At 39.7% G+C, this 27,100-nt stretch overlaps 2 protein-coding genes across 8 annotated transcripts in view; both read right to left on the bottom strand.

Moving 5' to 3' along the window:
- Positions 1–14,734, bottom strand: LOC127446142 (G-protein coupled receptor 22-like). Its single transcript, XM_051706829.1, has 2 exons — positions 14,511–14,734; positions 1–3,000 (listed from the first exon to the last, which is right to left on the bottom strand). Exon 2 carries the CDS (start codon positions 2,899–2,901, stop codon positions 1,363–1,365), a length of 1,539 nt encoding a protein of 512 aa, XP_051562789.1. The 5' UTR covers positions 2,902–3,000; positions 14,511–14,734; the 3' UTR covers positions 1–1,362.
- Positions 14,735–15,729: 995 nt separating this feature from the next.
- The window catches only part of LOC127446129 (collagen alpha-1(VII) chain-like), a 93,859-nt gene continuing 82,488 nt past the window's right edge, over positions 15,730–27,100 (bottom strand). For 4 of the 7 annotated variants that reach the window (XR_007898148.1, XR_007898147.1, XR_007898150.1 and 1 more), the window contains 10 exons: positions 26,601–26,663; positions 26,360–26,476; positions 26,145–26,222; positions 26,008–26,061; positions 25,852–25,900; positions 21,046–22,240; positions 20,157–20,288; positions 20,009–20,071; positions 17,152–17,325; positions 15,730–16,958 (listed from right to left, as the gene is read on the bottom strand). Coding sequence is in view for 1 of the 7 variants with exons in the window: in XM_051706802.1 (XP_051562762.1) it covers positions 25,272–25,354; positions 25,852–25,900; positions 26,008–26,061; positions 26,145–26,222; positions 26,360–26,476; positions 26,601–26,663 (444 nt within the window). In the remaining 6 variants the exon portion in view is untranslated. Of the gene's footprint in view, positions 16,959–17,151; positions 17,326–20,008; positions 20,072–20,156; positions 20,289–21,045; positions 22,241–25,144; positions 25,355–25,851; positions 25,901–26,007; positions 26,062–26,144; positions 26,223–26,359; positions 26,477–26,600; positions 26,664–27,100 lie in introns of those variants that run through there. The other 3 variants (XR_007898152.1, XR_007898149.1, XM_051706802.1) reach the window with 3 other exon arrangements.

The raw sequence follows: 27,100 nt of genomic DNA, 5'->3' as shown, positions 1-27,100 counted from the left end.
TTTTTATTAATGTAATTCAGACTTATTGCTCCTCTATTATAAAGTAATACAATAACCATTTAAAACTTAAATAATATGTACAGCACTGACAGGATATACACATACAGGACACAAATAAAATAAGTTAATTTAGACTTTGTAAAAATTATTTTGTCAGTAATTTCAGAAACTGTACAGATCAGTATGCATGCCCTTACTAGAGCAGAATTTAAATGGGCTGTTCAAACCACAGAAACATTTGTGACTATTTACATCCCTGATTATATACATAAATAAACACAATGATAAATCTGCCCACTAGACCATCAGTGAGAAGGAACATGTTAATATGTGTATACGTACTGGTGAACAGAGTGCTACGTTTTACACCACACAATGAATTCCAATAAATTAGTATTAATTTATATGGAAATCATGCAATGCATAACCTGGATTTTGAATTTATTGCACATGACCTCTTGTAAACTCATATATGTAGGTACACTCTCTTAGTCGCTCTCTCTTTTCCTAGCACCATGAGAATATTTGTGCTCTACAGATTAATTAGACAGTGCCCTGCTGACCTGTTTAGTGTGCTTTAGGAACCCTGTGCTGATTATTTGTCAATGTCACTACAATGACAATAGAGACCTATTGACGCCTTTTAATTTCCTCTATTGATGGGAGCATGTCACACATATCATCTAACACATGTAACACATTATTGGTTTCCTGTCAGGGGCGGAGGAACAATATGAAAATGGGGGGGGGGGGGTTGTTATATTGGGTTACATTGTTACACACCAATATGCTGATTACTGTCAAAAATCAGCTTATTTAAAAAATGTGACGATGCAAAATCAGAGATATGGGCAAAAATCTACCTGTGTCATTTTTTCTTAAAGCATTTATGACCTTACCCCAATAAAGGACAATCATTTCAGGTGTTTACATGACCAAACACATGGTGGCAGATTAAGCATAAATCAGTGTAAGATTGTGCATGTAAACAAGCTCATTATAAATCTTATCAGCTTGGCTCATGAATATAAATCAGGTGAAGTAACGTTTATGATGTAACCCAGTAGTTGCATGTATGTTTACTGCCAATTTAGCGTGTTGACGGTTTCTGTTTGGTTTTGAAGTCGTCGTTTTGTGTGGCCGCCAACAATTTTTTTCTTTGCTCACAGCCAGGAAAACTAAAACTTTTATAATGTTATAATTATTTTTAAAAACTTGAGCAGACAAACTTAAAAAGTTTTAAAAGTGTGTGGGTGGGAACATGTCCCTTCCAGTTATAATGGTTGCTACGCCCCTGTTTCCTGCACACTTTTTAGCACTCTTACCTACAGCCATTAGTCACAGACATGCAAGATCTCGGCATCACTCTCTAACAGCCTCCATCAGGCAGCGGTCAGTAGCATCGCTGCAATCCGTCCTGTGCTTGCGGCGGATCCTGGTGTTAGTACGAATACAAGTCTGTGTATTTTGCGGACGAAGTCTACGCAGGCGAGTATGCAGAACTTTGCGCAATTTTTGCCGAGTGAAAGCATATAGCAATGGATGCAGTACAACAGTCCAATAAGCAAGGACCAGGAAGCAGAGTCTCAGACGTTCTAGCCAATCAGAGGGCCCGATTGCCAGCATGAGAAGGGGCATGATGGAGAGGGGCGCCCAGCATAGAAGAAAAGAGAGGATGATTATAACGGACATACGAAAAACACGTCTTTGACGCTCCCTCCGATCTCTATGGCGGCGAACTGCTCGACGCAGAGCCAAGATTGCTGATACTGAGGCGCCCACACCCATACTAGGTGGGCCATGGACTGGGGCAGGACTCACTTGTGTGGTTACAGTGGACACAGTGGGCATGGGGCTCAAAGTTGTTTTCACGCACACTGATGGTGTGGCAGGAGTAGGGATGTGGGGACTAGTTGGAATAGACATAGATGCTGTGGGACTCAAAGGTGTGCTTATCACAGATACTGTAGGGGTGGGGCTAAGTGGGGTGGTGTTTGTCTCATTGTTGATGGTTACCATAGTAACTGCATCTGAGGCGATAAGCGGTTCAGTAGAGATTGGCGGGGGGGAGATGGGTGTGTTTCTCATCGTGTGATCAGGCGATCTTGTTGACCGTTTGCGGCGTAACCAGAGGCGATGGGCAGGCCGCTTGTTGTCTCGATGCGGCCTTGGTGTGCGTCCAATACGAATGCGCAGTGCCTGAAGAATGCGGGAGTATGTAAACAGCATCACAGTTAGAGAGCACAGGAACACTGGTACTTGTAATAAGAGATGGGCCTGTAGAGTTCCTCCCCACTCCGAACAAAGCACAGTGATATTGGAGTGCACCAACATTCCCTCACCTTGACCCAAAACAAACCCCGCCTCCACAAATGGTAGGAGTGGCACAGCTAAAGAAACCACCCACACACTGACAAGTAAAATGGTTGCCCTTTGAGGTGTCAGCAAACGATTGGCTGGCCGGACACTGATGTCATAGCGGTCTAAGCTGATGAGCAACAGGTTGAGTGCAGTTCCCACGCTTGCGAAGCTGGCTGCTGATTCATGAAGGCAGCAGAGCAGGGCGTTGTGAGGAACAGAGGCTCCGCCCAATATGAGGAGGGTGGCAGTAATTGGCAGGCAGAGGAGACAGAGTAGCAGGTCAAGAGTGTGCAGACTGAGTGTGACCGCATGACTGACGGACTCCAACAGGCTGCAGTGGCCACAGTATAATATCAACACTGTCAGGTTGCCGCCCACTCCCAAAAGCAGCTCCAACAGCAGTACAGCGCTCACTGTAGCACGGAAACCAAGCCACGTCCCCTCCTGCTGTGTGAGTCCAGCCCCCATGCTATCTTCTGCCTGTAAGAGGGACAGACTATGACCCTCAGTAAAGCTGCCATCTGTCTCCATGGACACCATTGCCACGTGCCTTCAGGCATAGTAACGCCAGCCACTCCCACTGGCCATGCTCCACCTACTCAGGTGTTTTCTTGGGGCTTTGAAGAATGATTGACAGCTCTATGAGAAAAACAAAGATAAGAATATAATGAAGCACATTGTTCAATGAACAGGCCAAAATATACAGTAAAACATAAACAAAGACTGCACTTTGCATTCCAGTCATTTCCACTGAAGAAAAGGCTTTTTGGAGGCACAAAAATGTACTCTGTGCCGGTCTCTTAAACCTGCTGTTCTTGAACCAGGATCCAGTAACTTCAAAGCCGCAGGGATACATTTCTGAAACTTAGGATGGCGGGGAAATAGTAATTTATATACACCGATCAGCCACAACATTAAAACCACCTGCCTATTATTGTGCCACCAAAACAGCGCCAACCCACATCTCAGATGCTATTCTTTTTACCACAGTTGTACAAAGCGGTTATCTGAGTTACCGTAGACTTTGTCAGTTCGAACCAGTCTGGCCATTCTCTGTTGACCTCTCTCATCAACAAGGCATTTCCATCCACAGAACTGCCACTCACTGGATGTTTTTTGTTTTTGGCACCATTCTGAGTAAATTCTAGAGACTGTTGTCCGTGAAAATCCAAGGAGATCAGTAGTTACAGAAATACTCAAACCAGCCCAGCTGGCACCAACAACCATGCCACGGTCCAAATCATTGAGATCAAATTTTTTTCCCCCATTCTGATGGTTGGTGAACATTAACTGAAGCTACTGACCCATATCTGCATGATTTTATACACTTCACTGCTGCCACACAATTGGCTGATTAGATAATCGCATGGATGATTGTTGGTGCCAGATGGGCTGGTTTGATTATTTCTGTAACTACTGATCTCCTGGGATTTTCACGCACAACAGTCTCTTTTTACTAAATTTACTCAGAATGGTGCCAAAAACAAAAAACATCCAGTGAGAGGCAGTTCTGTGGATGGAAACGCCTTGTTGATGAAAGAGGTCAACAGAGAATGGCCAGACTGTTTCGAACTGACAAAGTCTACGGTAACATAACCACTATAACCACTATGTACAATTGTGGTGAGAAGAATATCATCTCAGAATGCTATTCTGAGATGCAGGTTGGCGCTGTTTTGGTGGCACGAGCGGGACCTTCACAATATTAGGCCGGTGGTTTTAATGTTGTGGCTGATTGGTGAATTTCAGAGGAAAGTGATACCTGATTGGATGATTCAGTAATATTCATCAGTAAAAAAATTTTTATTCTATATTGTGTGTATTGTATACTGTACATTGTATATTATTATTGTGTTGTGTAATTATGTGTATATTAGATATGTAAATTGTGTTGTGTAAATCTGATGTTTATTGTAAATTGGTATATGTCTCATCACTGTCATGACTGCTATGTTGCTTGAAACTGCACCCAAGACTTTCACCCACTGTTGCACATGTGCATATTGCTGTGTGACAATAAAAGTGATTTGATTTTGATTTGATTTAAAAGCGCTACTTGATTGGTCAGAGAAACTATAACCCAACCCTAAACCTAGCCTTAACAAATCAGGTAGTCCTGTACTCATGAATATAAAATTACTATTTCCCTGCCATTCTACGTTGAGGAAATATGTGGCCCGGGAGCAGGATAATGTCCTCACCAGGTACAGTGCATCCGGAAAGTATTCACAGCGCTTCACTTTTTCCACATTTTGTTATGTTACAGCCTTATTCCAAAATGGATTAAATTCATTATTTTCCTCAAAATTCTACATACAATACCCCATAATGACAACGTGAAAGAAGTTTGTTTGAAATCTTTGCAAATTTATTACAAATAAAAAACGAAAAAAATCACATGTACATAAGTATTCACAGCCTTTGCTCAATACTTTGGCACCAATTGCACCTTTGGCACCAATTACAGCCTCAAGTCTTTTTGAGTATGATGCTACAAGCTTGGCACACCTATTTTTGGGCAGTTTCTCCCATTCTTCTTTGCAGGACCTCTCAAGCTCCATCAGGTTGGATGGGGAATGTCGGTGCACAGCCATTTTCAGATCTCTCCAGAGATGTTCAATCGGGTTCAAGTCTGGGCTCTGGCTGGGCCACTCAAGGACATTCACAGAGTTGTCCTGGAGCCACTCCTTTGTTATCTTGGCTGTGTGCTTAGTGTCATTGTCCTGTTGGAAGATGAACCTTCGCCCCAGTCTGAGGTCCAGAGCGCTCTGGAGCAGGTTTTCATCAAGGATGTCTCTGTTGCTGCATTCATCTTTCCCTCGATCCTGACTAGTCTCCCAGTTCCTGCCGCTGAAAAACAACCCCACAGCATGATGCTGCCACCACCATGCTTCACTGTAGGGATGGTATTGGCCAGGTGATGAGCGGTGCCTGGTTTCCTCCAGACATGACGCTTGCCATTCAGGCCAAAGAGTTCAATCTTTTTTTGGGGGGGGGGGGGGGTTTACCCTTTTTCTCCCAATTTGGAATGCCCAATTCCCAATGCGCTCTTAGTCCTGGTGGTCGCATAGTGATTTTGCCTCAGTCCGGGTGGCGGAGGACGAATCCCAGTTGCCTCTGCATCTGAGACAGTCAACCCACGCATCTTGTCACGTGGCTTGTTGAGCGCGTTGCCACGGAGACATAGCGCGTGTGGAGGCTTCACACCATCCACCGCGGCATCCGCGCTCAATTCACCATGCGCCCCACTGAGAACAAACCACATTATAGCGACCACGAGGAGGTTACCCCATGTGACTCTACCCTCCCTAGCAACCGGGCCAATTTGATTGCTTAGGAGACCTGGCTGGAGTCACTCAGCATGCCCTGGGATTCGAACTAGCGAACTAGTGAACTCCAGGGGTGGTAGCCAGCGTATTTTACCACTGAGCTACCCAGGCCCCAAAGAGTTCAATCTTTGTTTCTCATGGTTTGAGAGTCCTTCAGGTGCCTTTTGGCAAACTCCAGGCAGGCTGTCATGTGCCTTTTACTGAGGAGTGGCTTCCATCTGGCCACTCAACCATACAGGCCTGATTGGTGGAGTGCTGCAGAGATGGTTGTTCTTCTGGAAGGTTCTCCTCTCTTCACAGAGAAATGCTGGAGCTCTGTCAGAGTGACCATCAGGTTCTTGGTCACCTCCATGACTAAGGCCCTTCTCCCCCGATCGCTCAGTTTGGCCAGGCGGCCAGCTCTAGGAAGAGTCCTGGTGGTTCCAAACTTCTTCTATTTACGGATGATGGAGGCCACTGTGCTCATTGGGACAGAATGCTGCAGAAATTTTTCTGTACCCTTCCCCATATCTGTGCCTCGATACAATCCTGTCTTGGAGGTCTACAGTCAATTCCTTTGATTCATGGCTTGGTTTGTGCTCTGACATGCACTGTTAACTGTGGGACCTTATATAGACAGGTGTGTGCCTTTCCAAATCATGTCCAATCGACTGAATTTACCACAGGTGGACTACAAACAAGTTGTAGAAACATCTCAAGGATGATCAGTGGAAACAGGATGCACCTGAGCTCAATTTTGAGTGTCATGGCAAAGGCTGTGAATACTTATGTACATGTGATTTTTTTTTTTTTTCGTTTTTTTTATTTTTAATAAATTTGCAAAGATTTCAAACAAACTTCTTTCACGTTGTCATTATGGGGTATTGTTTGTAGAATTTTGAGGGAAATAATGAATTTAATCCATTTTGGAATAAGGCTGTAACATAACAAAATGTGGAAAAAGTGAAGCGCTGTGAATACTTTCCGGATGCACTGTATGTGAGTCTCTGATCCCAACAAAAAGTTCTTAAGGGCCAAAAAGAGAATCAAACATGTGGATGAATTGCTGCACAGTGCAATATTTCACACATGACCAAGGTCACAAGCTATTAACCTTGATACATTTGGCTTTGTACTCTGAGGTTTACAAGCACTCTTCAATGTTAGAAACTGTCTGTTTGTAAGTACACATTATTAGGTCTATGAACACTATGATCTTAATAAAGTGCCTGACGTGGTCTTTTGCTGTTGTTGCCATTCTGCCTCTAGGTTTGACATGTTGCGTATTCTGAGATGCTATTCTGCTCACTACAATTTTACAGGGTGGTTATCTGAGTTACAGTAGCATTTCTGTCAGCTCGAACCAGTCTGGCCATTCTCCATTGAACTCTCTCATCAACAAGGCATTTCCGTCAGCAGAACTGCCACTTTCTGGATGTTTTTTGTTTTTGGCAGCATTCTGAGTAAACTCTAGTGACTGTTGTGCTTGAAAATCCCAGGAGATCAGCAGTTACGGAAATACTCAAGCCAGCCCATCTGGCACCAACAATCATGCCATGGTCAAATCATGGAGATCACATTTTTTCCCCATTCTGCTCCTGACCCAAATCTGCATGATTTTATGCACTGCACTGCTGCCACTCGATTGGCTAATTAGATAATCGCATGAAAAAGGTGTACAGGTGTTCCTAATAAAGTGCTAAGTGAGTGTATAAAAAAAGACTGATCCCATTTCTAGGCTGGTTGTTACTATGGCAACTGTTCTACAGTTTAAAAGTGGTCAAATGTAAATGTGAGAATTTCGGCATTTGTAGCTGCTTAAGTGGGGCTCAGTCTTTGCCTCTTGAGCACTTCTGTGAAACTGACCTCAGGAGAAATGTTTTGAGGTTTAACACAAAGAGACTTGTAGAAGAAGGGAAGGTGGGGAGGAGGGCAATACGATTGGAATGCCATTGCTCCTGATGCCATGCTGGCAATGAAAAGAGGTCACTGCGGTGGAAGTTTTGAGTGACAGTAGAAGACATAGATTCATGGCTTAAATTGTGTATTATGAATGAATACATAGCCTGACAGTCACTCTTATGCACTCACATATACACACAGATGTGGGATTGATAAACAGAGGCACAAATAATTAAGACTGGATTTTGTCAAAGATGGAAGATCATGAAATGTAAGAAATAAAAGAATAGTGATGAAGAGAGTGAGGGAGATAAAGAGGAAGACAGAGAGAGAAAGAGAATGAGAGAGGAGGAGGAGATGCAGGTGCATAGTGTGTTTAAAATCGCTGGAGGAGTATGTTTATGCCTCCTTCCCTCCATCCATCACACGGCTATGCTAGAGACCCATCCATCTTTCTTTACACTGCCTGCTCTCTCCTCTCTCTGAACTAGCCAGACTGTATCAGCACTTTCTGCCATTTCTCATACTCTATTTCCACATCTTTGTTTTCCATGCCAATTCTGTCCAACCTGGTTTCTAGCCTGCCTTTTAAAGAAATAGTTCACCCCAAAATGAAAGTTCTGTCAATATTCACTCACCCTCAAGTCGTTTCAAACCCATATTTCATTTTTACGTGGAACACAGGGAAATTAAGCAGAATCTATATGCAGCTCTTTTCACTGTATACAAAGACAGTTCACAGTGACTACGTCTGTCAAGACCCAAAAAGGCAAAAAGACATTATAAATGTCCCATCAAAGTAGTCCAAAAAAACCTTTGCACTATATTCCAAGTGATCTGAAGACATCCAATAGATCTGTGTGAGGAAAAGACTGAAATTTACCTCACTAGTCACTTTCACCCATACAGCCTTTTCTGGAAAATGTATGTAATTTTTCTATTTAGAGGTCATATGTAAACAAAACCCATTGGGAAATACTGGCAATTTCCCAGAATGAGAAGTTGTAACATTACTGGAAAAGTTCTGTTTTGATGCTATGTGTGAACAAAGCCGTAAGATTAACGGTTTGAGCACAAACAAACTCAGGACATGCTGAAATCTGCTTTGGGCTGAAAACATGGTTTATTTTTGCAATTTAGTTTGGTGGCACTATACTGCATGAAAAGTGCTGTATCCGGACCATTAGACTCCTGTATAAACTGCTGAATTTCAGACATATCCAGAAATCTACTGGCCTGGAGTCTCAAATTCCAAATTACATTTGGGATGTATAGTGACTGACGATTCCTTCCATGTTATGGCCATTTGTTGCCATGGTAAGTAATCCCTTCAAATTGTCTGTCAGTAGACTTTTTCACACCTGAGTCACATTTGCATTTCTCACCTTGTAGATAAAATGGTCACCCCTGTTGGTCATTTATTCAAATTGGATTGGCTGCCCTTAAACCCTATCCTAAAATCTTGACAACCATTGGGTCAGTGCATACACTGGCTTTCATTTTATTAATTATAATTTATTTAGCATGTCCCTAAATCTTGAGAGCTACTGGGCAACTGCATGAATAGGCTTTAAATTTTAAAACTTAAAATTTAGCCCACCCAATCCTAAACAGCATTTAGCTTATGTCTCTTATTACAGGCCTTTAATCAATGTTGACAACATAAATGGTGAGACAATAATTGGGTTTAAAGATCTTTATTAAAAGGGAAACGTGCATATACAAAATATAACAATAATAAAATATATACAGACATCTGAAACATAGTGTGACGCTTCAATTAGAGTTTCATAAAATGAACTTGCCATCACATGAAAGTGATTAGTTCTCAGTATACTGTGAGTCTGCATCAAGTCTCTTCTGTAGCTCCTGAAACTCAAAGTTTCTCAAAGCTGCTGGTTTTACAACCCACACTGGCCTCCCATTGACAACACCATCTTCTTCGTCAGACATCATGTCCACGGAATACACCATACTCCTGTGTCTGTCTCTCTTGACCTGGTCTCCAGCAACTGCAAAACATAACAGTTATTTAACCACTGAAAACACCCACAGAACTCCTAACAACATATGCATTAAAAAAAGATTAAACTGTATTATTGATTTTAAACTTACTCTTCTCTCTCTTTGCCACAATCTTGATTGAGTCTCTCAGCTCTGCCTTTTCCACAATGAAAGCAGGAATACTTCTTCCTCATTGTCTCATTATAAGTCTTGCAGGATGCTTAAAAGACATAAAATATTGTTAGTAACAGAAGACTGGATAGGTAAACCAACATAAAATTTGTATATTAAAAGATTGCAATAACAGTTTGAATGTTACCTTATTTAATCTCAGAAGATGAGTTGAGTCTGGTCGTGTGGGAAATAAATATTCTGTGGAAAAGATATGTGAGAGATTATGTGAGAGATAATAATGTAGTTAAGATCAGATCAAGTTAAATGCAGTATTGGTATTTAAAGCAGTACAAATCATTTGTTTTACCTGGTTAGTGGATTATTTTAATGAAGATTCTTCTTAGAATGTTGCAGTCTGACAGTCTGTCTGTAGCATCTGTAGGTGCGTTCAAAATTACTCAAGTCTGACTAGAGATCAGAACAACAAAAGTCTGTGCAGGAGGGGGTGGGGTGTGAGGTGGAGGTGTGTATGTGGGGATTGGGGGTTGGGGAGGTTTATTTTAAGTCTTTTCTGCATAGACGCACATCTTAAAACCTTGGCCGCAAAAAAGCTGTTGAACACCTCCACGTTATTGCCCAGGAAAAAGATACATGTTGCAGCACACACTGACTTAACAGCATGTTGTTGTAAAGGTAACATGGTTGCACCCTCACACAGACAGACATTTGGGAGCCCTGTGTTTGGGAACTTTGTTATGTTTTTATTATTTTATTAGCGTCTTAATTTTGGTATACTACTGTACTGTAAAGTAATTCTTTAATTGGACAGATTTAATTGTTTGCATTCAATTTCTTTAGTACCCGTACTTTGAAAAAATGTGACAATTTACATAACTAAAAAAAAAAAAAAATACAAATAAATCTCTGCGTTTTAAACCCATAGTTTTTTTTTCTGTAATATCTAAAAAAAATCAAGTAAAATAAAATGTAGTTTTCATTGAGTTAAATATCACCACTGTTTGGTTAACATTTTTACATTCAGTGTGTTTATTTTAGTTTAATTTAGTCCACTGCAGCCTACAATAAACCAAACTTTGAGTTATTTGCCTTCCCCTGTACTCTTAAAAACACAGCAAGCACCTAAAACCTTTCACTCACAATTGCCAGTCATTAACATATAAAAGGCCCTCACAGCAAGGCTGCCATCAGTCGTCACAACCAGCCAAATTTCAACTGTAAATTTCCGTCAAACTTTACGGTTCCCTGTAAATGTCAGCTGAATTGAGGTATGTGGACATTAACGGTTTCATGTTACTTGGGTTTGTTTTTTTCGAATACATATGACAAACTTGAAGTTAAGTGGGAGTTTACTATTCCCACATTTTTCCAGATTTTACTCTTTTCATGTGTTATCCGAGTGAATGAAGAAATTTGTTGACAGCTTACAGAAACAGTAAGGGATTCGGTTACTTATGATAAAATAACTAGCTAATTTTGGGCACAAGGTATAAATAGGACCAAAAGCCAGGTGATCAGCTAAAGAGCTTAATAGTTTGAAGGTAATTTCCAACAAATTACACCACAGAGTTTAAAGGGTTAGTTCACCCAAAAATGAAAATTCTCTCATCATTTATGAACATTTTTAGAAGAATATCTCAGCTCTGTAGGTCCATACAATGCAAGTGAATGGTGACCAGATCTCTAAAAGCTCCAAAAAGGAGATAGGAGCATAAAAGTAATCCATAAGACTCCAGTGGTTTAATCAATGTCTTCTGAAGCAATCCAGTTGGTTTTGGGTGAGAACAGACCAAAATATAACATTAACAGTCTCTTTAGCGATCATAATTTCAAGCTTGATTACACTTCCTATAGCGCCATCTAGCGCACTGCGCATGCTCAAGCACTAGGAAGTGTAATCGAGTTTGAAATGATAGACCATTTTCACACTTTGGGTTTTGGTGTCACTCAAATTTACTGTCACTCTCTCAGCAGCTGTCATAGAAACCCCCTCACAGCTGTGGTAATTCGTATAAAAAAACTAATTCCAGGGTAATATAACAATAAGCATAATGTTATAAATGTACACTCAATATTTAAAAAATTTATGATATAAAAAAAATTGCGAGATTTACACTGATAAATAAGGCAGAAACACGTCATCACAGTCTGTGAAAAAGGTCTATTGTACTTGAGAGACTGCAATGGCAAGGTGTACAGCGAAAAAGGAGTTATATTGGTCTGTTCTCACCCAAAACCAAATGGATCACTTCAGAAGACATTGATTAAACCACATGAGTCTTATGGATTACATTTATGCTGACTTTATCTCTTTTTTGGAGCTTTTAGAGTTCTGGTCACCATTCACTTGCATTGTAAGGACCTAAGAGCTGAGATATTCTTCTATCTTCGATTGTGTTCTGCAGAAGAAAGAAAGGCCTACACGTCTGGAAAGGCATGAGGGTAAATGATGAGAGAATTTTCATTTTTAGGTGAACTATCCCTTTAAAGAAAAATCTGGGTTCAATACAAGTTAAGCTCATTCAACAACATTTTTGGAATACTGTTGATTACCAAAAAAAAAAAAAAATTATTTCGACTCATCCCTCCCTTTCTTTAAAAACAAAAATTGAGATTACAGTGAGACCCTTATGCTGGAAGTGAATGGGGCCAAATTTTGGAGGGTTTAAAGGCAGAAATGTGAAAATTATAATTATGAATACTTCTGTTAAAACTTGTGTATTATCTGAGCTGTAAAACTGTTTAAACGGTTGTTTTTGCCATTGTTTTAGTGTTTACGGCGTAACGTCATTACAGCAACAAAGTTGTAAAATTTGATATATTTTTACACAGAAAAGATTAGTAATTGACGTTATCACACTAAATCATGTTTACAGGCATGTTGCTTAACATCTTGTGGCTATATTTTTGAAAAAGTGAGTATTTTAATGTTAACGTATTTGCCCCATTCACTTCCATTGTAAGTGCCTCACTGTAACCCAGATTTTTGCTTTTTTTTTTAAGAAAACAAGTCAAATTTTTTTTGTGGTAATCAACATTATGCTACAAATGCTGTTAACTGAGATTAACTTGTATTGAATTGAATTGAATTGAATATTCTTTTAGTGGCATTTTGGTGCTGATGTGTGAATGGTAGCAAAACGGATAAAAGATGGAATGCCGTTGTGTGAATATCAGATGGGGTACATTTACCAGAAAATTTAATGTGGCGATTTTACTGCACTTTAACAGGCTACATGTGGCTACTGACAATGACAATCTTCCTCTCCACTGAAAATCTCATTCTCCATTTTGCATTTTCGAACTGCTGCATTGTGATTGGTTACATGGCACATAAGAGCCAGTGCTGTTGGCCATTAGTTATTATGTCAAACCTGGCATGATGCACCATTTTTGAATCTGAACTGAATGAGATTTCAGAGCTTCGAAAACGAGCTGCATAAAAATGGTCAAATGATCTCCTTTTGTGTTCCACACACAAAATTATAGCATTTGGATTTGGTAAATATTGACAGAATTTTCCTTTTGTGGTGGGTTTTTCCTTTTACAGTTGAAACAGAGGCATTTAAATTACACATTTATGCAACAAACAACACATATGCATGTGATAATTCATTAGTATATCTCTATGGACACAGGTCCCTTCAGTGCACCGAAAAATTGATTTATAATGAGGTAGATTAATAGTGTAATGAATATGCAAAGGCATATAATTTGTTTAGAGACAGTGGAAATGAAAGAGCGTGACAGCATGTGAAACAATATTCACTACACAGACAGGAACCAAAATAACTCCACATCTAGAAGGAACTAAAATAGCTGCTGATCTAGATTTATTTTTCCTTGCACATTCTCAGCAGAGCAGGGCCACTTATACACCTGCTCTACACCACGATTGTTCTTTAATAGTCTGTCCCTTCTTGTCCTGACAGCAAGATGTAGCCTATTTCTTCCCTATTTCCATGGCTGCCTGTTTTTGTAATTTTTTTATCTTATGTTACATCCCATCTCATCCATCCTTTTCCCTTTTCACTTGCCATCTTGCAGTCCTGATATTACGATTATTATTAATAACAATTCTTATCTAAAAATCTACCATTTAGCTGTAATCAATGTAAGAATCTGTGTGCATATGGAAGCGAGATGATTATTGTGGGTGTGATGAATGTCAAATGACTGGCGCAGGCGTGTTTAACTTTTTCCTCCAATAATTTGATGGAGTCACGTGCCTCGGAGTGTGTGAATGTCCAGTTTCATTTGAGAGCGTCAAAGATGTGAGGGGATGATGCCATGATTCTAAACATTAAAATGTAACTGTTACAATCAAAAAACTCATAAGCCCAAATATATATATATATATATATATATAGTCACTAATGAAAATGCACATTCAAACTAAAAGTCAAAAATCAAACAATGAATTTGCAATTTAGCTATTCAAATGACGTGTTGAATTTCTGCCCGGACAAGCAGCAGATAAACAGGCTGACTGCAGAAAACAGGCAACACATGCTCGGTAAACAAATCGTTCGTAGTGGTGAACAAACCCCAAATTTGACAAACTGCCAATTTTGCCGTGTAAGGAATATTAAGAGCACGTTCAGATAAAACGGCACCGCTTATTTTGTTATCATTTCAATTCCCACCACGCGCTGTCAAAATATACCACTTAACAGAGGGAAACGGTTGAAGTGTTTTCGTTTTTCTTGATATGGAACGGCTTGAAAGCGTATGCTAGCTAAGCAAAAATATTACATATCCTTGTGAGTATTGTAAAGGTGAAGGATGAGGGTATTTACTCACCTTGCCCCGCGCGTAGTACTAGCGCGCCGGGAATCCCCGCTATATTCCACTGCGGTCCGTGCCGCGCGCGTTACCCTCCAACACTCTAAAAGAGCGCGAGATTCCTACGGGCTTCAGGACAGTCCGCTGTCAGGTACGTGCCCGGAATAAATGTTGCACCTTCAGTGGTGCTAAACGGTGATAGAAATAGCCAATGTGGTTCTACGAATACCCACGAGTGCCGCTATCCTGTGTACTACACGTACTAAACCCGCTCCCTTGACGCGAGCGCACACATACATATACACATAAACTGCAGGCTTAACAGTGACGTCGCTCAATCTATTCCCTGCTGAACGTACAATTCTTCAAAACAAATTCTTAAAATGCGGGAATGAAAGCAGATTTCCCGTTATATATGGACAATATTCGTTTTTATTTTATTATATATTTCCTAATTTTCAGTTAAAACATCAAATGATAGAGCCAGTAATTAGCTGTGCAGTGTGTAAATATCAGCAAATTACACAAGTCTTACTCTATGAGTCTATGAACTTTAATGTTCAGCACAATAATACATTTGCAAAGATATTGCTTTTCAATGTCAAGTTCAATGTCACTTAGTCTTTTAAAAAGCAATTAACATACTTATTCCCAAGAAAGTTTAGTGCATGGGAAAAGGGCATCTTGAAGCAAGCATCCACTTGTAAGCAACCTTTTTTCTGAACATTCAACGCACTGTCTATACCACCTGAGACTTGATTCAAATATACAGTATATTAAGACATGGTTGACCTCTGGCACGCCACAGCTAATTTGACCAAGGACTGTTGTCAGTGACTGATATTAAGACAAACTCATTAAAAAGGCACAATGATTAATTCACCTCCAGAATGAACTAGTATGAATGGAAAGGCTCTAGACACTGTGGTAAAAATATAGACTGACACTCAGCCAGTTTGTTATTAAGCAGGCATGAGAATATAAAACAACATCAATCAGCCTAGCAGACGGACTGTCTAAAATGCAGTCAATGAATAAATATGAGCAGATATGAATATGAAAACAGTGTTTGAGTGACAGCCCTGGAAGAGTAGTAATAATTCTTCTTTGGCAGCTTAACGAGATGGTCCAGAATCATTATTGAATCATCAGATGTGTGACTAAGATAAATGCCAAATAACGAAATAAATCAAAAGACAACACAGCACACAGTAACATGAAATGAAAAGAGAGCAGAGACAATGAAAAGACCATGTAGTTCTGGTCTTCATGAACTACAGGTGGTCACTGAACTTTTAATGAGAATCTGGTTGATATATAAGATAAAGACAAGTGAAATGTAGATCTACTGTATTTGTTCTTGCATTCTCATACAATCATACAGTGTGAATAAATGTTTATGGACCTTACCAACTCTGAATGTAGACTATAAATAACTCATTGTTTAATTGAGAGCTACAACAAAAAAATTACATTAATTCAAATATTTAGCTAAATCCAAACGAGACTTCTTTTGTTTCATGTTTATTTTTCCAATTTAGATGTCAGTCTTAATTCCCAGCAAATGTTCAACACAAAAATAAAACAAATTTCACTTTACAGTATGTGTAGAACCAGCCTAAAAAAGGGTTTACTGTGAATATACCTCTGGGCTTTTGGAAAATGATGACTTTTAAAACAGACATGGGGTGTCTTGTGCAAAGAATAATGCAATCCGTTTAGATCACTTTAAATGAACAGGACAGTGGGGACTGTAATGTACATACTATAATGGAGCACAAATACTGAATATAATCCATGACATACATGAAAATATTACAATCAACCAACAATATAAAAATATCTTTAAAAATAGCACCATTTGTTAAACATGCACCATCTAATAATACAAGAAAATTCATCCTGAATTTCAAGCTGATTAAAACACAGATCTACATTTACAGTACAATTTTGTACAGCGTAGACTTCTAAGAACAAGTCTAAGATAAACTGAAGAACTGAAGAATTACAATATGAGAGACCAATGTTCTTAGCAGCTGAGAAAATGTCTTTGTGTTCATTTTATGTTAATACGCAAATTAATTTAATGTGAATGATAATGTGATATGCTGTGATTGAATGGAGAGCCACAAGTGTTTTATAATAGTAAAATACAGTGTCAGCACCCAAATGGTATTTGCAAGTTGGGTGCAACTTTTATAGTGTGTGTATATTGACGGAAATATATATTAACAGATAACAAAATAAAATAAATAAGAAAAATCTCAATATTTAGAATTTGCTTGGCAGTTGAGGATAAGGTGCTGATATAAATCTTTACCTTCTCTAATCATCTCTGAAACATCTTTTGTGCATGATGGCAGTGCCCAACACTGAGCTTTATGTTTTCTATATTAAAGATGAGTTTGAGATCCTCTGTTTACAGTCCACTCTTGTCTTCAAGCCCACAGAGGCAACAACACAAATCTATAACACAGAACAAAAAGGACAGTGTGAAAAAGAGTTCATACTTCTCTGCTCTTATAGATACAGTGCAAAAAAAACATCTTTATCCCATTCAATTAAAAGTTAATATGAAAAAATATGTATAAATGCACATCCCTTTGTTATGCTAGATTTATTGTCATCCCTGTTTATTAGTCAGCGGGTGTTAATGTACCTTCTCACTGTTGTAGACATTGTTGCTCGCACTCTTCTTTTTGTAAATAGCGGTTAGCATTTCCTCCACAGCCGCTGTAGATAAAAGGTCTACAGACGCCCACCTGAGAGTTAAAGTACCAGCGCAGAGAATAGCGGGAGCAATCACCCTCATTCATCGGCAAGATGCATGGGTCTAATAAACACACACATGAAGGAACAGTTAAACAGCTGGCGAACAAGGGAGAAAGAAGGATGACTGGATAGCAGGCAATTACTCTCTCTTCCTTGGCATGCATCATTATGAATTTTGGCACATGCCACTACCATGCAGGCTAGTGAAAATGTTAATATGTACTGTATGTAAATGTCACAGAACAAATGTATCAATAGTTCTATTTGTAGATACAGTTCATAGCAGTGTTTCCTACACAGTTATTCACGAGAGAATTCACTGAATCTTCCAAGGCAAAAAATCTTCCATGGCTTGTCCAGGCGTGATTACTGGATTCAGATTTTTAAAAATCCTTTTAATTTAGACTAATTTGCAAATCAATCATTTTAAACAGTTTTTGAATTGACTCAAGAAGGACTAATTCACAGACAAATGGGACATCACTATGGCTTGCAAGCAAGTTTAACGCTACACAAGTGCAATATCTAGCTCATGAACTATTTTAAAGCAGAGAAAAACTAGAAGAAAATAAATTACTTCCTATGGAAATTCCCATTACTTATCCATGATGTTGAGATTTTATCAATTTCCATGACACTTAAAAAAAAAGTCTAGAATTTTGGCAAACCCCTGGGACAAACATGCCGTGAATTTGCCACTCATTAGTTTCACATACAAATGAGCTTTGCGCCAAACTCTTCAATGCTGCCAGAGGTTTGCCATAGAAGTGTTTGCCAATAGTGGCAAACTGTCCATTGTTCCCAAAGGTTTGCTTGCACGTTCACCACTACAGGTAAAGAGCTGCAAACTTCTGGCAATAATTTGCAGCAAATTTTGCATTACATTTTAACTGCCACCTTGTCGCAAATAAATCATTTTTGCAAGGAAACTTTTTTCCAGGCCTGGAAAACACAAATTTAAAATCCCCTAATATCTCCAGGTTTTCCATGAATGTGGGAACCCTGTATATATACACTCACTGAATACTTTATCAGGAACGCTATGGTCCTAATAAAGTGCCCGACATGGTCGTCTGCTTTTGTAGCCCATCCACCTCAAGGATCGACGTGTTGTGCATTCTGAGATGCTATTCTGCTCACTACAATTGTACAGAGTGGTTATCTGAGTTACCGAAGCCTTTCTGTCAGCTCGAACCAGTCTGGCCATTCTCCGTTGAACTCTCTTCTCAACAAGGCGTTTCCATCCTCAGAACTGATGCTCACTGGATGTTTTTTTGTGTTTGGCACCATTTTGACTAAACTATAAAGACAGCTTTTATGCCCCCAACAATTTACTGATTAGATAATTGAATGAATAAGTAGGTGTACAGGTGTTTCTAATAAAGCGCTATGTGAGTGTACATCTTTGGCTACGATTATAAATTGTATGTGATGAAAGAGAAAGGAATATGCCCAACGTGCGCTTCTTTTTAATCCATAAGTTGAACTGAATCAGACTGAAGTGGACACAGGAGTCATCAGTCTGAATTGTAGACTGACAACTCACTTTCTCACTGAATCAATCTGAATTACTCACTTGCTCACTGATAATACATTTTTGACTCGAGCCAAGGACTGGTACTGTGTTATGGTTACAGACAAAGTTTTCAATTATTATTATTATTATTTATCCCCTTTTCTCCCAATTTGGAATGCCCAATTCCCACTACTTAGTAGATCCTTGTGGTGGCGCGGTTACTCACCTCAATCCAGGTGGTGGAGGACAAGTCTTAGTTGCCTTCGCTTCTGGGACCGTCAATCCACGCATCTTATCACGTGGTTCATTGTGCATGACACCGCGGAGACTCCGCATGTGGAGGCTCATGCTACCCTCCGCGATCCATGCACAACTTACCACGTGCTCCATTGAGAGCGAAAACCACTAATTGCGACCAAGAGGAGTTTACCCTATGTGACTTTACCCTCCCTTGCAACCGGGCCAATTTGGTTGCTTAGGAGACCTGGCTGGAGTCACTCAGCACACCCTGGATTCAAACTCGTGACTCCAGGGGTGGTAGTCAGCATCAATACTCACTGAGCTACCCAGGCCCCCTAAAGTTTTCAATTATTTAAAATTGATTTTCTTACTTGAACTAGAAAATACTTCAGGATGGCTGTAACATCACACTAAATCCACAATTGTACAAAGCCAGATTCAACTTTCAAACATGTCCGTATTTCATGTTTGTACAGTTCACAGAACATCTGTAGAAGTGTTCTGCTCTTTTCTGTGATGGACAAGCTATCTGCAACCTGCAGTCTCTAATAATCTCTACTAAAAGATGTCATACAGATAAGTCAGAGGGCTGACAACATGCTGAAGATACACAGAGAAACAACAGAAAGTATAGCTAAGAACAATGAAGTGCAACAATTATAGAGTGCAAGATTGTGATAGTCTGTCATCATCAAGCAGTTTTGTTATGGATTTAAGGTCAGAGACATCAAAATAAGTTTAGTATGTTACCACAGATTGTATTTCTGTGTAACTGTTGTATTGTTTTTTCTTTCCCGACATACGACATCAAAGATATGGAAAAGCATTAATAACGTGCACCATATATGTTACTAGTGATATTGTTAATATCATGGCACATATTTGAGATGCATCAGTATAGCCAGGCTCCCCCAACAAACCCGTGCACAAACTTTGTGACTGAATCAACCCATTTATTAACCATGATGAATCACAAGTGATGGCTTACCTTCACCTTTCACCTCTCTTTTTGTCCTTTCAGCTTTTAATGAATCAACAGAGACCATTTCGCCTGCCAAAATATCCATATTCTATATTATGCTGTGTCTGCACATGCACCCACAAACACAAACTGATTTTAGGTAGAAACTACATACCCTGACTTTTATTGACAGTGGTGTCGTAGTCAGCAGTCTCCACCATTGGAGCATCATCATCATAGGTCTCTATAGAGTAAATGTGCTCATAGTCTGGATCATTAGTGTTCATTACTACATGCAGCTTCTGACCTGCAAAACAATTGTGCATGGACACATAAGCAAGGCAGGTAAATGTTCTTGTAAATCAGAGTTTAGAATACTGGAATCTTAGTTTGAAAGCAATCAATGAACATGTGCAACTGGATAATGTTAAATACAAGCATGCATTTAACATATCCCAATTACGTTAATGACAGAAACAAACTGTAGTTTCTGTTTAAGGGGAACAGTTTAAAAGGTTAGTTCACCCAAAAATTACAACTTTTGTCAGCATTTAATGTTCCAAACCCATATGACCTTGTGAGGAACATAAAAGGAGGTATTTTGAAGAATGTTAACCATGCTCTTTACCATACATTGAAAGCATACAGTGACCAGCGACTGTCAAGCTCCAATAAGGACAATAAAAAAAGTAGTCCATTCAACTCATGCAAAATCTACTGAAGCCAAAGTTTGTGACCAGTTAAAAATGCAAGTTGTCACTGACGTCAAACCTGGCGCAACTTTTCTTGATGCACCAAGTCACTATATGCTTTCCTTGTAAGGAAAAGAACACTGTAATTCTTCTTAATTTCTCCACAGAAGAAAGAAAGTCAAATTGCTTTGGAATGACATGTCAGTGAGTAAATTATGCCAGGATTCTAAATTTTTGGGTGAACTATTTCCTTAAAGTTAGAAAGCAATACAAACAATACAGGACACTGTGACAAGAGTTTTAAGCTTAGTAATTTATAAGAAAGAGGATAAACAGATAGAGATAGAAGGATGGATGGAGGATAGGACTCACCCTCCTCGTCCCCACGGGTTAGAGAGCGCTCAGGGGACGTGGAGGAGCGACTTCGGTAAGACTGCACTGGTGCAGAGATCTGAACTTCTTTAACACCTGAGAACACGCCCACAACGAATCACACAAACGCAAGATAACAAAACCCATCAGTAAAAACACACACACACCCTCAATGAGAAACGCACTCTCACAGGCAACCATGTGTGTAAAGCTGTACTCAAAGGTCAAGCGCAAGAAAATTAAGATGCACAAAACCCAGAAGTTCAGCCAGATGGACAAAAATCAGGCATTCTCACAAACATATTTAAATTAAACAAAGGTTTAATAGACTGAGACCACACAAGACAGTCACACTCAAAACTACAGTTAGTTTACTGAGTGCACATGAGTTTAAGGCTGATGCAATAGTAGGAAAATGTTTACTGCCTATGTTAAGGCAAAAGCAAAGTCACAACTTACCTCCACAAGCTTAGGGGGAGAGAGATAGAGAGAACTGATTAAATGAGAAATGTAACAATTTTGTGGTTTTCCACAGAGAGAAAGTAACATGTAAAGACATTTACAACCCATTTTACTTTCATAATGTGACATATTTCAGAATGAAACAAGATTCAACAAGAAAAACAATGCAGGACAGGACTTGATTTTATCAATTGGAAATTGATTAGATTGTGAAAAGTGGGCGCTACGAGAGGAGGACTACTAGGAGGTTAAAGGTCAAGTTAATATAGTGTTTCTTCAAGAAACACATCTTTCCCCACAGGAAGCTGAAAAATTTGGGAAGATATGGGGTGGACATGTTTTTTTAGTGCTGGCTCAAGTAAGAGTGGGGGAGTCACTATACTGATAAATAAACATCTACAATTCAAATGTCTTAAACAGATTAATGATAAATTAGGAAGAGTCATTATTGTTTTAGCAGAAATTCAGGGGCAAAGGTTGATTTTGTCTAATATTTACGTACCTAACGCTGATGATAAGGGCTTTTTTACAGATCTTGAAGGGATGTTGCAAGCCGCTGGTACACCTCATGATATAATATTGGAGGGGACTTTAATCATTTGATGGACTCCGTTCTTGATCATAGTGAAGCAAAAGTGTGCAAGCCCCCAAGAGCAACATTGACGCTTCACAGGATGTGTAAAAATCTCGGTCTTGCAGATATCTGGCGACTTTTGAACCCATCTGGTAGAGACTATAAATTTTTTTCATCAGTCCATAAGATTTATTCTAGAATAGATTTTTTTTTATATATCTAAATCCCTCATTTCATCTGTTGTTGATTGCTCAGTTGGAAACATCTTAGTCTCAGATCACGCACTGGTGAGTTTAGAGGTGCTGCCACATATAGAGAAAAATAAATCATATAGTTGGCGCTTTAATGTATCCCTTTTGCAAAATCCTGATTTCCAACAAATGTTAAAGACTGAAATCAGTGTTTATATGGAGACCAACTGGTCCTCGGTATCTTCTATGGGCGTGGCTTGGGAGGCACTTAAGGCAGTTCTTAGGGGTCGGATCATACAGTATGCCTCATTCACCAAAAAATCCAAAGCACGTGAACTCGTGGAGTTGGAAGGGAATAGTAAAAGTGCCGAGGCAGAGCTGAAGCGCCGAATGTCATCTGATGGCCTTAGAAAGTTGATCCGTTTGTAATACAGGTATAATACTATTTTGTCGCAGAAAGTGGAGTTTTGGTTATTCAGGGCAAGATATTTTGAGTCGGGGGACAAAGCAGGGAAGCTTTTGGCTAGATATATAAAGCAGTGAGAGTATTTTTCTACCATTCCCTCAGTGAAATCTGCTGATGCTGAAATTTTTACCTCAGCCATTGATATCAATAATGCTTTCAAAGAATTCTATATTGATCTTTATAGTTCCACGTCTTCGTCTACTGATGAAGATATTAGAAATGTTGTGGAACCATTAGAACTCCCTAAATTGTCGACTGAGCAAAAAAACTCTTGATTCTGAGATAACCTTGGAGGAACTTGATGAGCTAATTAAGGCCTTACCTACAGGCAATTTTTTAGAGCTTATGCTACAGAACTGTCTACACTTTTGTTAGAAGATTATTCTGAATCTTTAAAGAATGGGAAGCTTCCACCAACCATGACACAAGCCTGGATAGGTCTGATTCTTAAAAAAGACAAAGATCCAAGCGAATGTAAAAGTTACCGTCCAATTTCCCTGATCCAGCTAGATGTAAAAATGTTGTAAAAAATTCTAGCTAACTGATTAAGTAAAGTTATGACATCTCTTATACATATAGATCAGGTGGGGTTTATTCAGGGCTGCAGCTCTTCCGATAACACCAGAAGTCTCATCAATATCATGTGGTCAGTGGCAAATGATCAGACTCCGGTCGCTGCCATCTCACTTGACACCGAAAAGGCATTTGACATGGTAGAATGGGATTATCTTTTTAAGATTTTGGAAATGTATGGGTTTGGGAGTTCGTTTATTGGTTGGATCAAGTTACTTTATAGACACCCTGTAGCAGCGGTACAAACAAATGGATTCATTTCAGATTATTTTACTCTGGATAGGGGCACCCGTCAGGGTTGCCCTCTTTCCCCATTATTGTTCTGTCTTGCCCTGGAACCATTAGCAGCCACGATAAGAAAGGAGGATGATTTTCCAGGGGTGGTGGCGGGAGGCGTGGCGCATAAGCTTCTGCTTTATGCAGATGATATTTTATTATTTGTCTCTGACCCTACTAAATCTATGCCTTGGCTCCACAGAATTATGAATTCCTTTTCCAAATTCTCAGGATACAAAGTCAACTGGTCTAAATCCAAAGCTTTGGCTCTGACAGCGTACTGTCCAGTAATGGCCTTACAGCCAGGCACCTTCCAGTGGCCCAAACAGGGCATTAAGTATTTGGGCATTTTATTCCCCACAAATTTGTCTGATTTAGTTAGAGTTAATTTTGACCCTTTAATAAAAAGGTTTTCGAGTGATGTAGACAGGTGGGCTTCATTTAATTTATCGATGATTGGGAAGGTTAATGTTATTAAAATGAACTGTATTCCAAAATTTAACTACCTGCTACAGTCTCTCCCGGTAGATGTCCCCCTCTCTTATTTCAAGCAATTTGAAAGCATAGCGAAATCTTTCATTTGGAATGATAAGCACCCCATATTACATTTCAATAAGTTACATAGGCCGATTGACAAAGGTGGGCTAGGCTTACCCAAGATTTCGTTTTATTATTATGCATTCAGTCTCAGACATTTGGCTCATTGGTCGCTTCCCCCTGAAAGAGCCCCTCCCTGGTTCTGCATTAAACAAGAACTTCTTGCCCCTATCTTGCCATAGCAATGTCTTTCTACCAAGCTGCCCGGAGAAGTAAAGACACATCCCGTTATCTCACACATGCAGTTAGTGTGGACAAGGGTTTCCCGCGTGCTCAATTCGGACATTTACCTGAACGTTGCCTTAAGTATTTGGTTAAACCCTAAACTGTGTATTAATAAGTCCCCTTTTTGCTGGACAGAAAGGATTGAGAAGGGAGTTGCTACGTTGAGTGACCTGTATGAAAATGGAGCATTGAGATCCTTTGAAAATATTACACACTGGTTTGGGATTCCCAGATCTCAATTCTTCAGGTACTTACAGCTGCGCCATCTACTTTGTACCATCTTTGGGTATAGTAAACAGCCCCCTAAAGCTGCAGACACTCTTGAGATGGTACTAGCGGCTTTTGGAAAGGGTCCCGAGGCTTCAGCATACTATTCCTGGCTAATTCAGAGTCAAGGGGATGAGATTTTGACATCTCTCAAGAAATTATGGGAAAAAGACTTGAATTTAGTACTGGAGGATGAAGAATGGGGTAGGATTTAAAAAAAATGCCAAGTCTATGTCTAGGGATGCAAGGATGCACCTCATTCAATTTAAGATTCTGCATCATTTTATTGGACTCCCTCTAGATTGCATAGGCTTGGTCTTAAAAATACACCCACCTGTTGGCGATGCCAATCAGAGGATGGGGACATTGCCCACATTTTTGGTATTGTACTAAGATTCAAGAGTTTTGGTCGAGGGTTCAGAGTTATGTCTGTGAGATCCTGAGCACTCAGATTTCATTCTGCGCCAGACTTTGTATTTTGGGTGATGGGGCAGGGGTTAACTTAGCGAACATACACATTAAAAACTGGGTCCTTACCAGTGTGATGATCGGCAGGAAAGTGATCCTTGGGGGATGGAAGTCGGCTGGTGCACCCTCATTTCATGAGTGGTGCACCGAATTGGGCACAGTGGTGGCCTTTGAAAAGATGTCGCATAGGCGGCTGGGCAGCTTGGGTGCCTTTGAGAAGAAGTGGGGCACTTATTTGGCCTTCTTGGAGGGTGCCAGGGAGGAACAGTATATTTTGCGGGGTATATTTTGTTGAAAATTGATTCTGTGTTTTCATGTGCTGTTTATGTTGATTTGAGTGTGGAATCAATAAAACTTGTTAATGACAAAAAAAAAAAAAAAGGTCAAGTTAATGTTTTTTTGTTGTTTTTTGCGATTGTCCCAGTAACCTTTATTACATGAATTTTAACAATTGGTAATATGTTACACTGCATTATCTGCAACAGTAGGTCTTGCCTAAATAGCTATTTGAATACTAGTTAACATAAGGCTCACACAATATGTGACAATTTAGAGATGGCGCAAGTGATTACATTTTGATTAAAGATTATGATCATGTTGACTTTAAGAGGGGAAACACTGTCCTTGATGGTGATCAGTTTCAGATGGCAATGGTTTCATAAATTTATAATCTAATTTATCTCCATCTACAACAAAGAGCTACTCACCACAATGCAGGTTCATCTCACTTCGAACATAAGCCTGAATCTCACCCTCCTTTAAAGAGTAAAGAGACATGCAACCATCTTGAGGTGAGGCTCAGGTAGCAGCATAAAATATGCATGATACATTACGATAAATCATAAATGTCTATTTGTTCTGACCATCATGCCTGGTTCTCCTCTGTCTCCTTTAGGTCCATCAGGGCCTATCTCGCCCTGATACAAAGACACAAAGAGACATCTTTAGAGATGACAGTATATAGAGAGAAAATGCAGAGGTAGAGAATGTGTATAGTTACCTGTTCTCCTCTCTCTCCTGGGATCCCTGGAATGCCACGTGGGCCCACCATGGCAGGCCCTGAAGGACCTCGTTCTCCCTACATTAAAATATTCAACACCTCACATGTGATAACCTAACCATGATTCCAAAACTCCTGGTGCAGATGAATAGCAGTTTTATACAAATAAAAATATCCATTTGCACATAAACTTTAGCACACAGTAAGTTTGATACCTTTTGTCCCTGCAGTCCCTCTGGACCTTTACCTCCAGCAGGTCCTTGAGGACCAGTTAAACCAGGGGGTCCATCCACACCTCTCAGACCAGGAGGGCCAGGGATACCATGTGGGCCCTAAAGGAAGAAAGAGAAATATCTTTTTAGGTGGAAAATTTGAAAAGCCTCTGCTTTGCTGAGATCAGCAGTGTTAAGCTCAGAACAGCAGGGGAGGTTAAAAGAGTTGGTACTGTATACTCACCCGTTCACCTTTCTCTCCCTGTGCTCCCTTTGGCCCTATAACTCCATCAAAGCCTCTGTCACCCTGGGCATCAACAGATCATCATTACACAGTCTGTTCAAAGTGTCTATGCACTTTTCATACTTTATTGTCTGAAACTGCAAGAACTGCAGAGTATTGTCCTATGTCTATGTAAAATTGTCCAGTTACACTGATGAAGAAATTTAACAATACCAGTCTTTCTACAGTATCATAGTACCGATCAATTAGGTACCCGAGTGCTATTACCACAGGCAGGCCAGCCATGACGAAAAATTGTCTATTACGGAAAAAAACTGTGGTAATCTTCAAGAAAAGTCTTGTAGGCTATTTATTGTACTGTTATTATTTTCTACCTTTATCACATACCAGTGTGGTTAAACACCAATGACAGTCACTGACAAATTACATCGTTAGTCTTTTTAATAGACAAAACTGTAGATTGTTGTAGATTATAATAGCCTGATAAATGATTGAATGTC

The sequence above is a fragment of the Myxocyprinus asiaticus genome, chromosome 9 (genome assembly GCF_019703515.2).
Source record: "Myxocyprinus asiaticus isolate MX2 ecotype Aquarium Trade chromosome 9, UBuf_Myxa_2, whole genome shotgun sequence".
In the NCBI taxonomy this organism is placed as follows: Eukaryota; Metazoa; Chordata; class Actinopteri; order Cypriniformes; family Catostomidae; genus Myxocyprinus; species Myxocyprinus asiaticus.
The sequence above is the reverse complement of the archived record's forward strand: the minus strand, read 5'-3'. Positions and strand labels throughout refer to the sequence as shown.